Consider the following 12,081-nt stretch of genomic DNA (forward strand, 5'->3'; position numbering starts at 1 on the left):
TAAAACTGGCTCGGATGGTGGATCTTGGTGTGCTTTCCCCGCCGCGGGGGAGGGGGGCAGACAACTGGGCCGCCCTGTCCACGGCCAGCGGGGGGTGGGCTTGCAGGGCTGTGTTCCTGCCAGCCGGACACCTGGCACCCCGGCGCCCACCGGGTTGCCCAGACCGGTTTCCCTTCCCCTTCCCGAGGGAGTGCTGCTCACCCGGGGCCAGGGCGCCTGCAGGCCTCACCTCCCATGAGGAGCCGCCCGCCCGGCCCTGTGGCCTCCCCAGGCTCTGGCTTCCCCCCCAACCCCCGCCGCCCGAGCCTGTTCCCTGGAACGCAGAGCAGGCTCACCCTCGAGCCAGGGTGGCCCGTGGGGACCAGGACGGGGTCAGCCCAGGGCTCTGAGACTGCGTACTCTCCAGAGTGGCGGCTGCTATTGGGGTGTCCTGTCCCCCCTCTGGAGGCCCCCCCTTCCCTGTCTCAACTTTCTGCCTTCTCCCTGGTGTCACTGTGTCTGCGACCCCGCTTGTCCTCTGTCCCCGCCCTGGAGAGGGCACGTCCATCTGCTTCACGCACCGCAGCACCATTGGGCATCAGGAAACTGCCTCTTTATGTAGGCTGAGGCCATGGCCTAGGGGTTGATGGGAGTTGTCCCGGAAGCGCCCTGCAGGTGAAGTGCCCTGGGGCAGGCAGCTCCACAGTGGACCCCCAAGGGGCCTGCCATGGTCTCCGCCCCCCAGCAGGTGGCTCCTGCAGGCAAGTGGGTGTCGCCCTGCCCCAGGGCCTCAGACTCCTGGGGCCATAGATCACTTCCGGAAGGCCCACAGACCAGCCTGCAAGGGAGATAAGGCCGCAGGGGAGGCTAGGTGCCCTTTGGCCCACTTTCTGCAGCCGGGCCAGACCTGAGGCAGGGACCAGGCTGACGTCTGGCTTCCCTGCCTCCTGCTAGCTGCTCCCTCGGGAACCATCCTGTCCGCCTTGGATGGACCCGGGTTCGCGCGCTGCAGCCTGGGAAGGGATTCTGAGAACGGGTGCACCAGACAGAGCACTAGCGGGCAAATGGGCCCTTCTTGCCTCCCTAGCACGTCCACAATCCTCTGCTACCAGCACCCATGGGTGCTTTGTCCACCTTTGCCATGGCATCCCTTGAGACCCCTCCTCTGGACAGGGTCCTGCCCTTCCGAGCACCAGTGAACGCTCAGGCTGGCCCCCTGCCACCTGCACAGAGAAGACGTGGCAGGCAGCACCTCTGGTCCCTGGGGCCCCTCCAGCAGCCACTGCGCTGGTCCAAGGCCGGCGTTCTCTGGCCCTGGTGCAGTCCCCGCCCTGCCCACCCACCCCTCAGCCCGTCTCCGCCACAGGTGCCTGTCCCACGCGGGGCCTGGACCACGGCGCCTCCACACCCCACAGGGCGGCGCCCCTTCCCTAGGCACCTGGTCCTGGCAGCACCTGGATGTCGGAGCCAGGTGGTCACTGACACACTCTCCTGGCTCCGCGGGGAGCTGTGTCTCTTCAAAGTGCAGGTTTTACTCTTACTCCCAGGTGAAGGGAGAGGCTGGAGTGGAAAACGTCAGGCTGATCTGTGGATGAGCTGAAGTCAGGACAGAGCCCGTAGACTGGAAGTTTCAGGGAACAGCTGATAAGCGCCCTCAAGGCCACAGGCACCCTGATTCATGCATTCCCAGCTGGCTGTACCCCTTGCTGTGGACAATAAACACTCTGTTGCCTAATTGCTCGGGGCTCAGACTTCGGAGAGACCTCCGGGGCTGCCAGCGTGAATAAAGAACTTAACCTTCTCTCTGCGCTGCCTGGTTCCCTGACAGAACCCCGCGGCAACAGGACAACAGGCCCCCGACAAATCACATCATCCAAACTCAGTACCTACCTCGACCTGCCCTGCTGACCTTTAACCCCGCAGCATGGAGCTCCCCTGGCACTGCACGGGGTGCACCCAGGATAGACGGGGGTCCACAATCATTCCCCCATCTGGGAAGAACCCCCACCTGTGTGTCTCCTGAGCTCCTGGCTGCCCATGACACCCTCACATGCACTCAGTCGGCTGTTCCTTCACCACTCGCTTCCCCTGGGGGGGAGGGAGACGCCCTACCACGGGGGGGGGGACAGAGGTGGGGGGGGGATCACGGGGGGCTCTGTTGTGCTTTCCAAGTGAAGGTGAGCAGGTAACAGGCTCGGACAGTGACCAGGGACTGTCCCTGGCTGCCAGGGCTGCACCCTAAGGGGACTAAGGCAGAAGCCAGGCCCGAAAGCCAGAGCCCCAGAAGGAGGCCATGGGGATGGGCTGAGCAGGAATCGGCTGACCCTGGAAGAGGCGATGCCGTGGGTCAGCAAGCCCCCGAGGGTCTGTAGGACATGGAAGGTGGACACCCCTGGGCAGCTGAGGGTGCTGGGAGGCAGCCTGGACCAGCTGGGCCCTGCCCCGCTCCACAGGGGCCCTTGTGTCCTCAGGCACAAAACAGATGAAATACTTCCCTTGCCGGTGAGTGCGAGCCAGGGCCGCCTGCACACCGTGCTCACTCCCTGCCCCCATACCCACAGGTGCCCACAGACTCACACTTAGCACCCTATTAGGTCCGACCCACTCACAAGTCCTCTGTGAGACCCGGTGGTGCCAGGCAGTCAGCAGTCACTGGACACTGGGCATCTGCAAAGGGACAAGTGGCCGACTCGCTCAGAGCAGGCGGCGAGCTGGGCCCCGGCCCAGTGTCACAACAGCAGGGCCAACGGCAGAGCCCACCCAGAGGGTATAAAGGCACAGAGTTCCCACATCTACAGAGGCAGGAAAGAGCTGGCATTTTCTAGAAACCATCCATAGGGTGGTCACCTCAGAGAAGAGGAAAAAGGTTGCCAGAGATGGCCGACAACGGCCGCTCCTGGAACCCAAGCTCTTTGTAGTAAGAGAAAATAACGGCAGGGGTTTTTGGCCAGGGATGCCCTCTCAGCTTCCAGAAGCATCTGAGTACAACTCCTAAGCCCCAAGTCAAACAAAACCCAGCTGGGCGCAGCCAGGAGCAGAGCTATTGAAAAAAATCCCAGTGAGTGAAATGTCCAAAATCTTGACTTTGTTCAATGATTCATACATCGAGCAGCGTTCAATCTCAGGGCCCCAAGGAGCCCACAAAATGGGCTTTTCTAGGCAGAAGGACCAGTCACGGGAAGATGGGAGAGCCTTGTGCTGGCCGGGCTGCTCTCCCCTACGGACGGTGGGGACGTATCAGGTGACCTGGCCGATGCTGGCCAGGTCATTCCAGATGGACTGGTTTAAGATTCCATTCCTGGGAGAGTTGAAACCGTAATTAAGTCTTGGCTTGGGGATATGGGACTAAGCACAGATGACTCCATTCCAGGCCTGTCATCTCCTCTTTGAACTAGACTCGTTAAGTAACTCACAGCACAGCCACAGAGTGGAGTATTACACAGCCGGTAAAAGGAATTAGGTAACGACAGGCAATGCTATCGGTGCCCGGGCACTCGCCATCCCAGGACAGGGCCACCACGCCCTCTGCAGGTCTAAGGGCCTGTGGGCATTCTCCCGTCCCACAGGCCGGGCAGGCTGGCTGTGCTGCACGGTCAACTCATGAGCTCTCAGGCGGGAGGCTGGGCACTGGGGCACTGGGGCACGTGCTGGGATGTCACCCGGGGAGTCCCCTGGGACTGGGCCTTGGGAGCCCCGGCTGGGGACCTGTTCCTCACACCCTTGGTCTTGCTTTCCCTCCTTCCTGTCTCACTTCCCCCTCCCGGACAGAGGTCCCGGGACCATCTGCCCCAAAGTTGTCTTGACCTGAGGACATGTGGGCGCTGTAGCCAGGCCCAGAGGAGGGCGGTGATGGCCTTGGCGGCTTCTTTTCTAAAAAGCTGCCGGCAGAGGTGCGGGCTTGGCTCTCCCGTCTGCCAGAGCAGGGGTCCATCCTGGACGTCATGTTCCCCTGAGGTGGGGGGTTTCCCTACTCAGTGATCCCTGGAACTTGCAGCAGGAGCTCCTGGGACGGGCCATCTGCCTGCTGAGCAGGGGACAGCCGCCAGTGCTGGGCAGTCAGTCCCTGGACCGCTGGTAGAAAGTTCCTCCCGCTCATCACACATTCAGGTGGGCGCTGGGGGGTTCCTAAGGACCCTAAGTTAAGGGGTTCATTCCCTGAGTGTCTTTCTCTAGTTCCTGCTTCTCCATTGTGGCACTTTTCTCTTTCTAGATCTTTCCAAGACATCCCTTCCTCGGGAACTGCAGCTGGACTTATGTTCAGAGATGACAGCCCCCGCCCCGTAATTTTTTATCCTGATGGGCAGATCCTATGCAAGATGATTCAGAATTACAGTGGCCCCTTTGGGCCCCACTAAATGTGCAAAAATTGTCTTCTTGTGCACTGATCTCGTAAACCGTAGACTTAGAAATCAAACAAATTAAAGGGGACAGACACATTTAATTGATATTTACAAGCCTCCAAGAGACACGTTAAATAACAAAAATGCAACCAACTTCATTTTGAAGGTTTAATTAGCTGTGTTAAAGGATTCTTGGATCGGCAACTCGATGCTACACACAACTGTACAACGGAAGGATTTTAGTCGGAGAGAAGGTGGGGCCACAAGGTCAAAGCAAAAGAAGAGGGACCCTCCAGGCTGTCGTTTTCATTAAAAGTTGATGTTTTGAAGATGAAGAATTCTGGGTGACGTGTGTAATTAAAACGAATGGCACTGATAAGAGAATTATTTCTGTATGTGAGGAAATAAGGTGTGTGCTTTCAAGAGAAGACAGACGCTACACTTTGCTGAGAACGGAACAAAATTTCGTTTTGTGATCCGGTGACCTCAGAGTGGGAAAGAGGGAAGAAGTGAGACAAAATCAAAACGTGACAGAGCAGAGCCCCACGCCTGTGTGGCGGGGCGTGCACCACACCTGCACCTGGGCTACAGGGGACCTTACAGGGGCTGCGGTCCCCCGTGCATCATCATTGACCCAGACGGCTGTTAGGGGACGCACGCCCATGCACAAGGAGATTTGTTGTGTGGAACCAGCTCACCTGATAATCGAAACAGGCCCATGACCCGCACGTGCCGGAGACCCAGGAAAGTGTGAATCCAGCCCAAACCCGAAGGCCCCAAACCCAGGCGCACCCCCACCCCGATCTCTGGTTTTGCCAGTCTCCACCCACCAAGCATCTTCCTGGGAGGAAGTGGGGGTGTGTCTGAGCTCACATGCCAGGATAAAATCCAGCAGAGGCCTGGCAGTAAATGGAAGGCCTGGGAGCACAGAAGTTCCAGGAGGAGACACAGGACACAGGAGCGCGTCTTTAGAACACTAGAGTGGGGCGGGCGGGGGGGGGGGGGTGTCCCCGGTGGCGCAGTGGTTGAGCGCTGGGTTGCGAAGCTGCCCGCAGCCTCTGCAGTGCCGGTTCGCTCCCCGGCCCCCGGAGGAGGGTCCCACATGGCGCGCAGACCTCTCCTGCCGCCCGCTGCTCCCCTCAGCAGTGTCCTTCGGTCCTTCTGCCTGCTCTGCTCCCCGCTCTGGCTCTGGTGAATTCTCTCACCCTCCCGCGCTTCTGACTACCCAGTGCTTGTATAAATAAATGAATGAATGAATGAATGAAACACTAGAGGGGGGACAATTTTCTCTGAGTCAAATTCAGAAGCCATCAAAGAATAAATCTGACGATATAAAAAAAAAAACCTTCGTAAAAAAACAAGTAAACAGACAAACGGCTCGGCCAGCGGGGACATGCACCCCCAAACCGTGCACAGTCCTCCCAACCTCGACTGGCTATATGAGAACTGCAGGTGATAAGAGGTGCTCTGAGGATGTGGACACCTTTCTGCCGGAGGGAGCCTATGATGGTCAGTAGCCAAAAAATGGAAGGAAGCGGGGCGGGGGGCGGGTCCCTGGTGGCGCAGGGGTTAAAGTCTCAGTGCTATCACCAGCCACCACGGCCTGAGCTCGACCCCCGGCCACGGAGCTGACCACATGGCGCAGCAGACCTCTCCTGACTCGCCCGCTGCTCCCCTCAGCAGTGCATTTCAGGAGAGCCACCTGTTCTGTTCTGCTCCCCACTCTGTTTCTGGTGAATCCTCTGAACGCCCCTCCCCCCAGCCCCATAGCTCTGGCCTACACCCAACTCCTATATGCATAAATAAATAAAAATAAATCTTTAGAGGCCTCCCTCGTGGTGCAAGGGGTTAAACACCACACTATGAAGCAATCCACAGCCTCTGCAGCACCAGTTCGATCCCTGGCCGGCCAGGGAGCAACCCACATGGCGCAGCAGACCTCTCCTGTCTCCCCGCTGCTCCCCTCAGCAGTGTGTTTCAGTCTGTCTGCCTGTTCTGTTCCTCATTCTGTCTCTGGTGAATCCTCTCACCCCCCGCATCTCTGGCCTGTACCTCGGTTCTTGTAATGAAGAAATGAATCTTTAAGGAAAAAAAAAAAAAAAAGAACTGTGTCTTTTGACGTAAACTATGAAAAGATCACAACTGAGAAGGCGAAGTGTCCGAGCAGCACACTGGAGAGGAGACGCAGCAGTCCTTGGATTTATGCAAAGCCTTACAGAGAATGACAGACACGCACATTAAAAGCACACTAAGATGTCATGTTTCATTGTCAGGCTGGGGAAACCCACACTCTGTCCCACACTTCTGGTGAGACCCTGTGCCAGCACACCCTCACACGGGCCGAGAGCAAATGGGGCCATGGAGGGAATGCGGGCCAATTCCAGGTGTCCACGGGGCCGTGGAGGGGCAGGTATGTGGTGAAACACTGACCCAGCTGTGTGGGTGAGGGAGTTGCCAGCTGAGGGAACACCTGACTCCACACACTAAGAAAGCCGATTGTCCTCCCTAACGCAGGTGGGCCTCACCCAATCCGTTGAAGGCCTCAGGAAAACAAAAGGGCGGACCTCCCTTGAAGAAGAGGAACTCCTGCTGCCCCACTCCTTTGGCACTGGGACATCCGTTGCTCTCCTGCCTTGGGAGTCAAAGACAAACATCGGCTATTTGGGGGGATCGAGTCCGATGGTCTTTGAAATGGAAGTACCCCTGCAGGTCCCAGGTTTTCAACTTGCCTCTTACAAACTTTGGGACCTGTCCATCTCTGTCTCTGTAACTATCTGAGCCAACATCTTATACTCAGTCTACCTTATATTGCATTACATTATACTTCACTGTTACAAGATACATATGTATACAGCGTGAGCCGCAACAACATTCTGTAGTCCCTGCTGCCCGGTGGCATCCCAGCCACCGTAGCCTGCAGCCTGGCACAGCTCTCTGCCATGTCTCATGGTAGCACCCTATGCCTGATTTATTCTTTTTTTAAAAAAAAAAAAAGATTTTATTTATTTATTTACTTATTTATTTATGCATACAAGAGCTGAGGTATAGACCTCAGGGGGGTGAGAGGATCCACCAGAGACAGAGCGGGGAACAGAACAGGCGGATCTACTGAAATCCACTGCTGAGGGGAGCAGCAGGGGACAAGAGAGGTCTGCAGCGCCATGTGGGTAGCTCCCGGGCAGGGGATGGAGGCTGCGGACAGCTTCACGGTGCTGACGCTTAACCCCTTGCCCCATGGGAGCCCCATGCCTGATTTAGTCTGTCTTGTTTTGCGCATCATGGCCCCTAAGTGCACAAACCATACTGCTGTTTCATTTGCACAATAGTGCAATTGTCTAAAAATGCGTTTTTCAAGACTCTCCCCAGTGAACGGACACCTCCAGCTCTCCACTAGGTAGCTGGGATACCTGCTGTTTGTTTCTCTGAAGAGCCCTCCCTAGCAGAGGCCCTTCAGTTAACACAGCCACACAGTCTGCACATGGCCTTGGCCCCTGGCAACGACCGGTCCGACAGCCCTCGCTATGTGAAGACTGGCAGGCTGGAAAGTGACCTTTACGCAGTTATTCACCGCAACAGTGTTTATAGAGCCAAGACAAGAAACACCCCAGGTGTCGAGGGGAACAAATAAACTGCAGTAAAACAAGCCATAGGATGGGAAACTGTGTCCTCTGTGGGGAATGTTAAACAAGGAAGCTCTTGATTGTGCCGAGGAGAATCACCCCAAGATGCACACGTCAGCTTTAAAGAAAACAAACAGAGCAGAGATCTGTATCCAGGCTTCCCTTTACACAGGAAAGAAGGAAAAGGCGCATTCGTGTTGGTTTTGTTTGTATTTTCTGAGGAAAGCGCTGCAGGGGTAGCTGAAGGAACTAGTAAGAATGGAGGTCAAATGGGGCAGAGGCGGGAGTAAGACTTTTCTCAAAATAAATTTAAAAATAGCAGTATTATAAAAAATCAATTAAAAGACTTTCTCCTAACGTTTTTACATCGCTTTGATACTTGAACCATAGAATTTCAACATAGCCTCTGCTCAGAAGATCCAATACCCTGACTCACCCACCTGCAACTGCTTGTTCCCCAGCTCGTAGCTGCTGGGCCACCCAGGGGGAATCTATTTTGCTCTGATGGTGCTTCCTGCCCTAGGAGAGGTCTGGCCCGGAGCAGGTGCTCCAGGAACACATTTGGGGTGAACGACTTGAGAAAAACCATGAAGAAAGTAAAACAGCAGGGAATGCGTGCCATCAGGAACAGCTTGTTCAGGCGGTGGAATACCATACAGCCGTTAAAAAGGACGGTCTAGACTGACAGATTCCCAAAACACACTGGGGGGGGGTATTCCAGAACGACCCCCCTGCTGTTTGCAAGGGATCCCTAACACACTACTAAGCCTTTCTGGGTCTACATAAGGGCTGAGGCAGGAGAGACAGGCCGGGGCAGCGCCAGCAGCTCCCTCACCGGTCCTTGCAGCGGGGGCTGGACGGGAGGTGACGGGACCGGGTCCTGCACGCACTTTCCGCTCACTCCCAAGAGGCCCCTTGGTGACCCGCAATGAACTTCAACTCAAGAAAAGCTGAAGGGGCGCAACTCCTGGATGGAGCCGGGGCGCAGGCCCGCGCGGGGGTGCGCGGGGGGGGGGGCTCGGCGGCCACCCCCGCGGACTGCGTCACTGTGAACACTTGGGGGCCCCGAGCCGCGGCCCCGAGTCCACTCAGGCGCCGGGCGCTGCAGGCCCGGGGGGCGCGCGGGAGGGGCGCGCGCTCGGAGCCCCGGGTCTGGGCGCCGCTGGCCCGACGGTCTCCCCGCGGCCCGCCGGCCCCCCCTGGGCCGAGGCCCCCCCCCCCGCCCGCGGCCGCCGCTTTCCCGGGGTGGGGAGGGCGGCCCGGGGGCGGCTCCGGCTCCGAGCGCCCCACCCCCGCCGCCCCGCGCCCCCCGCGCGCCCCCCGCCCGCCGCCGCGCGCGGGCCCCGACTCACCCGGCCCGGGGAGGCGCCTGGGCCGGCGGGGGGGGGGCCGGAAGCCCGGGGGAGGGCGAGAGCCCCCGCCCCCGCCTCCCGCGCGCCCCCCGCGCGCCCCCCGCGCCCGCCCCCGCCGGGCCCGGCCGGCCGCCGCGTCCTTCCGGAGAGGCGCGTCCCGGCCGCGGCGAGCCCCGCGCCCCCGCCGCCCCGCCGCCCCCCGGCCCGGCTCCCCGCGCCCTCCCCAGGCCGAGGCCCAGCGGCCTCGGGAGCTTCGGGCGCCCCGCGCGTCCCCGCCAGCCCCCCTCGTTCCCGGCGGCGGGCGCGGGGCGCGGGGCGCGGGCCCTGGGGGCGGCGCGGGCGTCGGACCCCCGGCGGGAGGGCCTGGGGGGCGGGCCCTGTCGGGGCGCCCGGGGCCCCAGGAGGAGGCCGGGGCGCTCCAGCGGGGGGGCTGGGCGCGAGGGCCCCGCTCCCGCCCGGGGGCGCCGGGGCTGTGGGGACCGGGGGGCGCCTGTGCGGGGGGCTGGGGGGCCGCACCCGCCGGCTCCTGGAGCGGGGCCCGCGGGGCGCGCCCGGAAAGGGGAGCCGCGGACGGGCGGGCGGCGGCGGGTGCCAGGCGCGGAGGAGGGGCCGGCGCGCGGGTTCGGCCTCGTCGCCGGGGAATGTCCCGGAAACGTCCTGGAACCGGGCCGGGCGGCACCGCCGAGTGCGGAGCGACGCCTCCGGGCCGGGCTGGAAGCGGGACTCGGGGCCAACGGGACTCGGGGCGCCGCGCCAGGCCAGGGGCCCGCGCCCGACCCCGCGCCCCCACCCCGGCAGGCGCCGCTGCGTGGCCCGGCCCCGGGGCCCGGGGCGCTGACCCGGCGGCCCTCCTGGCACTCAGCCCGCAGCTGGGCAGGGACGGGCGAGCCGGGCAGCGGGAGGGCCGACCTGGCAGCCAGAACCACGGAGCAGATGCCCAGAGGCGGAGCGGGCGAGGAGCAGGCGGAGGAGCCAGAGCGGAGGCCGGCGGCCCGGGCGGGCGGCCTCTGTCCGGCCCGTGGGGTGGGCGGCGGGTGGCAGGTGGCGGCCGCGCAGGTGTCGCTGGCAGGCCCGGGCTGGGCCACCTGCCCCGGGCAGCTGGGCCGGGAGACCTGCCGGGCCCGGCCAGAGGGAAAAACAGAGACGGTGTTAAAAAGTTATCCAGAGCTTCAGGACGGTGACACTCCCCAGAGGGTGAGGCCCAGCACCTTCTCACCGGCGGGCGGGGCTGCAGCCGGCACCTCGAGGGGCTCAGCTCTGTCTGCCAAGCGAGGGAACAAAGGTCGGGCCAGGCTGGGCTCACACCCCGCAGCCCGCTTGCTGCGAGAATGGTGGCGGCCCTCACGGACACGCTCAGCAGCCATGAGCATCAGGGGACCCATCAAAGTTCTCATTTCCCCTCAACGGCGATTTACTGCTTTTTTTGACAAACAAATAGAACCCCCACCCCCATTTTTCTTTTCTTTGTGGCCCCAATTTGCAGGCTCCCCAAACTTGACTCCTCCTCTGGGTGGGAGACTCGCCGGCAGAGCAGCACAGGGAAGCACGTAAGCCAAGGCCTTTCTCAGGAAGGGGGCCTCTGATGAGGATTTGGGGAGCATATTGGGGGTGCCAGCATGGCAGGTGGGGGCTCACAGGGGAGCCAGGCAGGGGACAGCGGCCAGAGGCTTGGAGTCATAGCGGGGAGTGGGCAGAAGGGATGGGGGGTCATGTAAGAGCAGCTCCCAGGAGCGAGGAGAACCTGCACAGGTGACTCCCAGGTCACATGAGGAGAGGGTTCCCGGGAGGGGGCTGGGGCAGCAGTGAAATCCCCAAGGATGGGGCTGGGGACTGGCAGGTGCCCTGCTTGTTGGTGAGCTTCGAAGGGCCAGTGCCGACCCAGAGGAGCCCCGCGGCGGCCGCTATGCAGCACGAGCGCAACACAGGCTTAAGAGTTTTTTCAGGCACCTGCAGGCCACCTGTCAAGACGCAGTTCCCCAAGTACACATGGTCCCTCCCAGCCACCCTGGCGCTGTCCTTGACCCTGCCAGATTTGACACATCTCAAGAAAACCTACAGGTGCCGGCCGGAGGCTGGACACAGGTCCCAGCCTCCCTGAGGGCCTGCCCAGCCCCCAGGCGCCGGCTTGTTTGCTTGAAACCTGGGACAGTGACTGACTTCAGAGCCGCACCGAGACGTGGCTCTCGGAGCTGTCTGGAATCGCGCCCCGCGTCTCCCCATATTATGTTTTCAAAACCATCAAACAGGGTCTCCCTTGTGGCGCAAGGGGTTACGTCTCAGCACTGTGACGCTGTCTGCAGCCAAGCTCGATGCCCAGCCCGGGAGCTGACCCACAGGGCGCAGCAGACCTCTCCTGTCCCCCCACTGCTCCGATTTCAGTAGATCTGCCTCTGCTCCCCACTCTGTCTCTAGGGAAGCCTCTCACCCTCCACACCTCTGGCCTACACCCCAGTGCTTCTATGCATAAATAAATAAATCTTTTTTAAAAAAGTCAAAACCAACAAACAGGAAAGAAAGACTTATCTGGGATGGCAAATATTAGGTCCAATGACGGTTATATGCGCTGCTGTTCAAATACATCTTCTATTAATCACTTTAAAAAGTCCTTTCGCCCTGGGGGGACCTCGCCGCCGCTGTTTGTCTGCTAGTAGGGCCTTCTGCCCCCTCGGGTATGAACAAGAAGGGCCTGCAGGGACAAGCAGGAGTCAGGGGACACAGCCACGAGCACAGGAACAGTGGAGACTGGAAGGCAAACCTGCACCCCCATCCAAAGCCAGACTCCTGGGGTGT

At 60.5% G+C, this 12,081-nt stretch overlaps 1 protein-coding gene across 1 annotated transcript in view; it reads left to right on the plus strand.

The window, feature by feature from the left end:
* The first annotated feature begins 8,867 nt into the window (after nt 1-8,867).
* Nucleotides 8,868-12,081, plus strand: part of LOC119248803 (collagen alpha-1(I) chain-like) — a 21,303-nt gene continuing 18,089 nt past the window's right edge. The window contains exons 1-2 of the mRNA XM_037515681.1: nt 8,868-9,112; nt 9,519-10,485. Of these exons, the coding sequence (XP_037371578.1) occupies nt 8,868-9,112; nt 9,519-10,485 (1,212 nt within the window). The remainder of the gene's footprint in view (nt 9,113-9,518; nt 10,486-12,081) is intronic.

This window comes from Talpa occidentalis, unplaced genomic scaffold (genome assembly GCF_014898055.3).
Source record: "Talpa occidentalis isolate TD23 unplaced genomic scaffold, MPIMG_talOcc4v2.1 talOcc4.17, whole genome shotgun sequence".
NCBI lineage: Eukaryota > Metazoa > Chordata > Mammalia > Eulipotyphla > Talpidae > Talpa > Talpa occidentalis.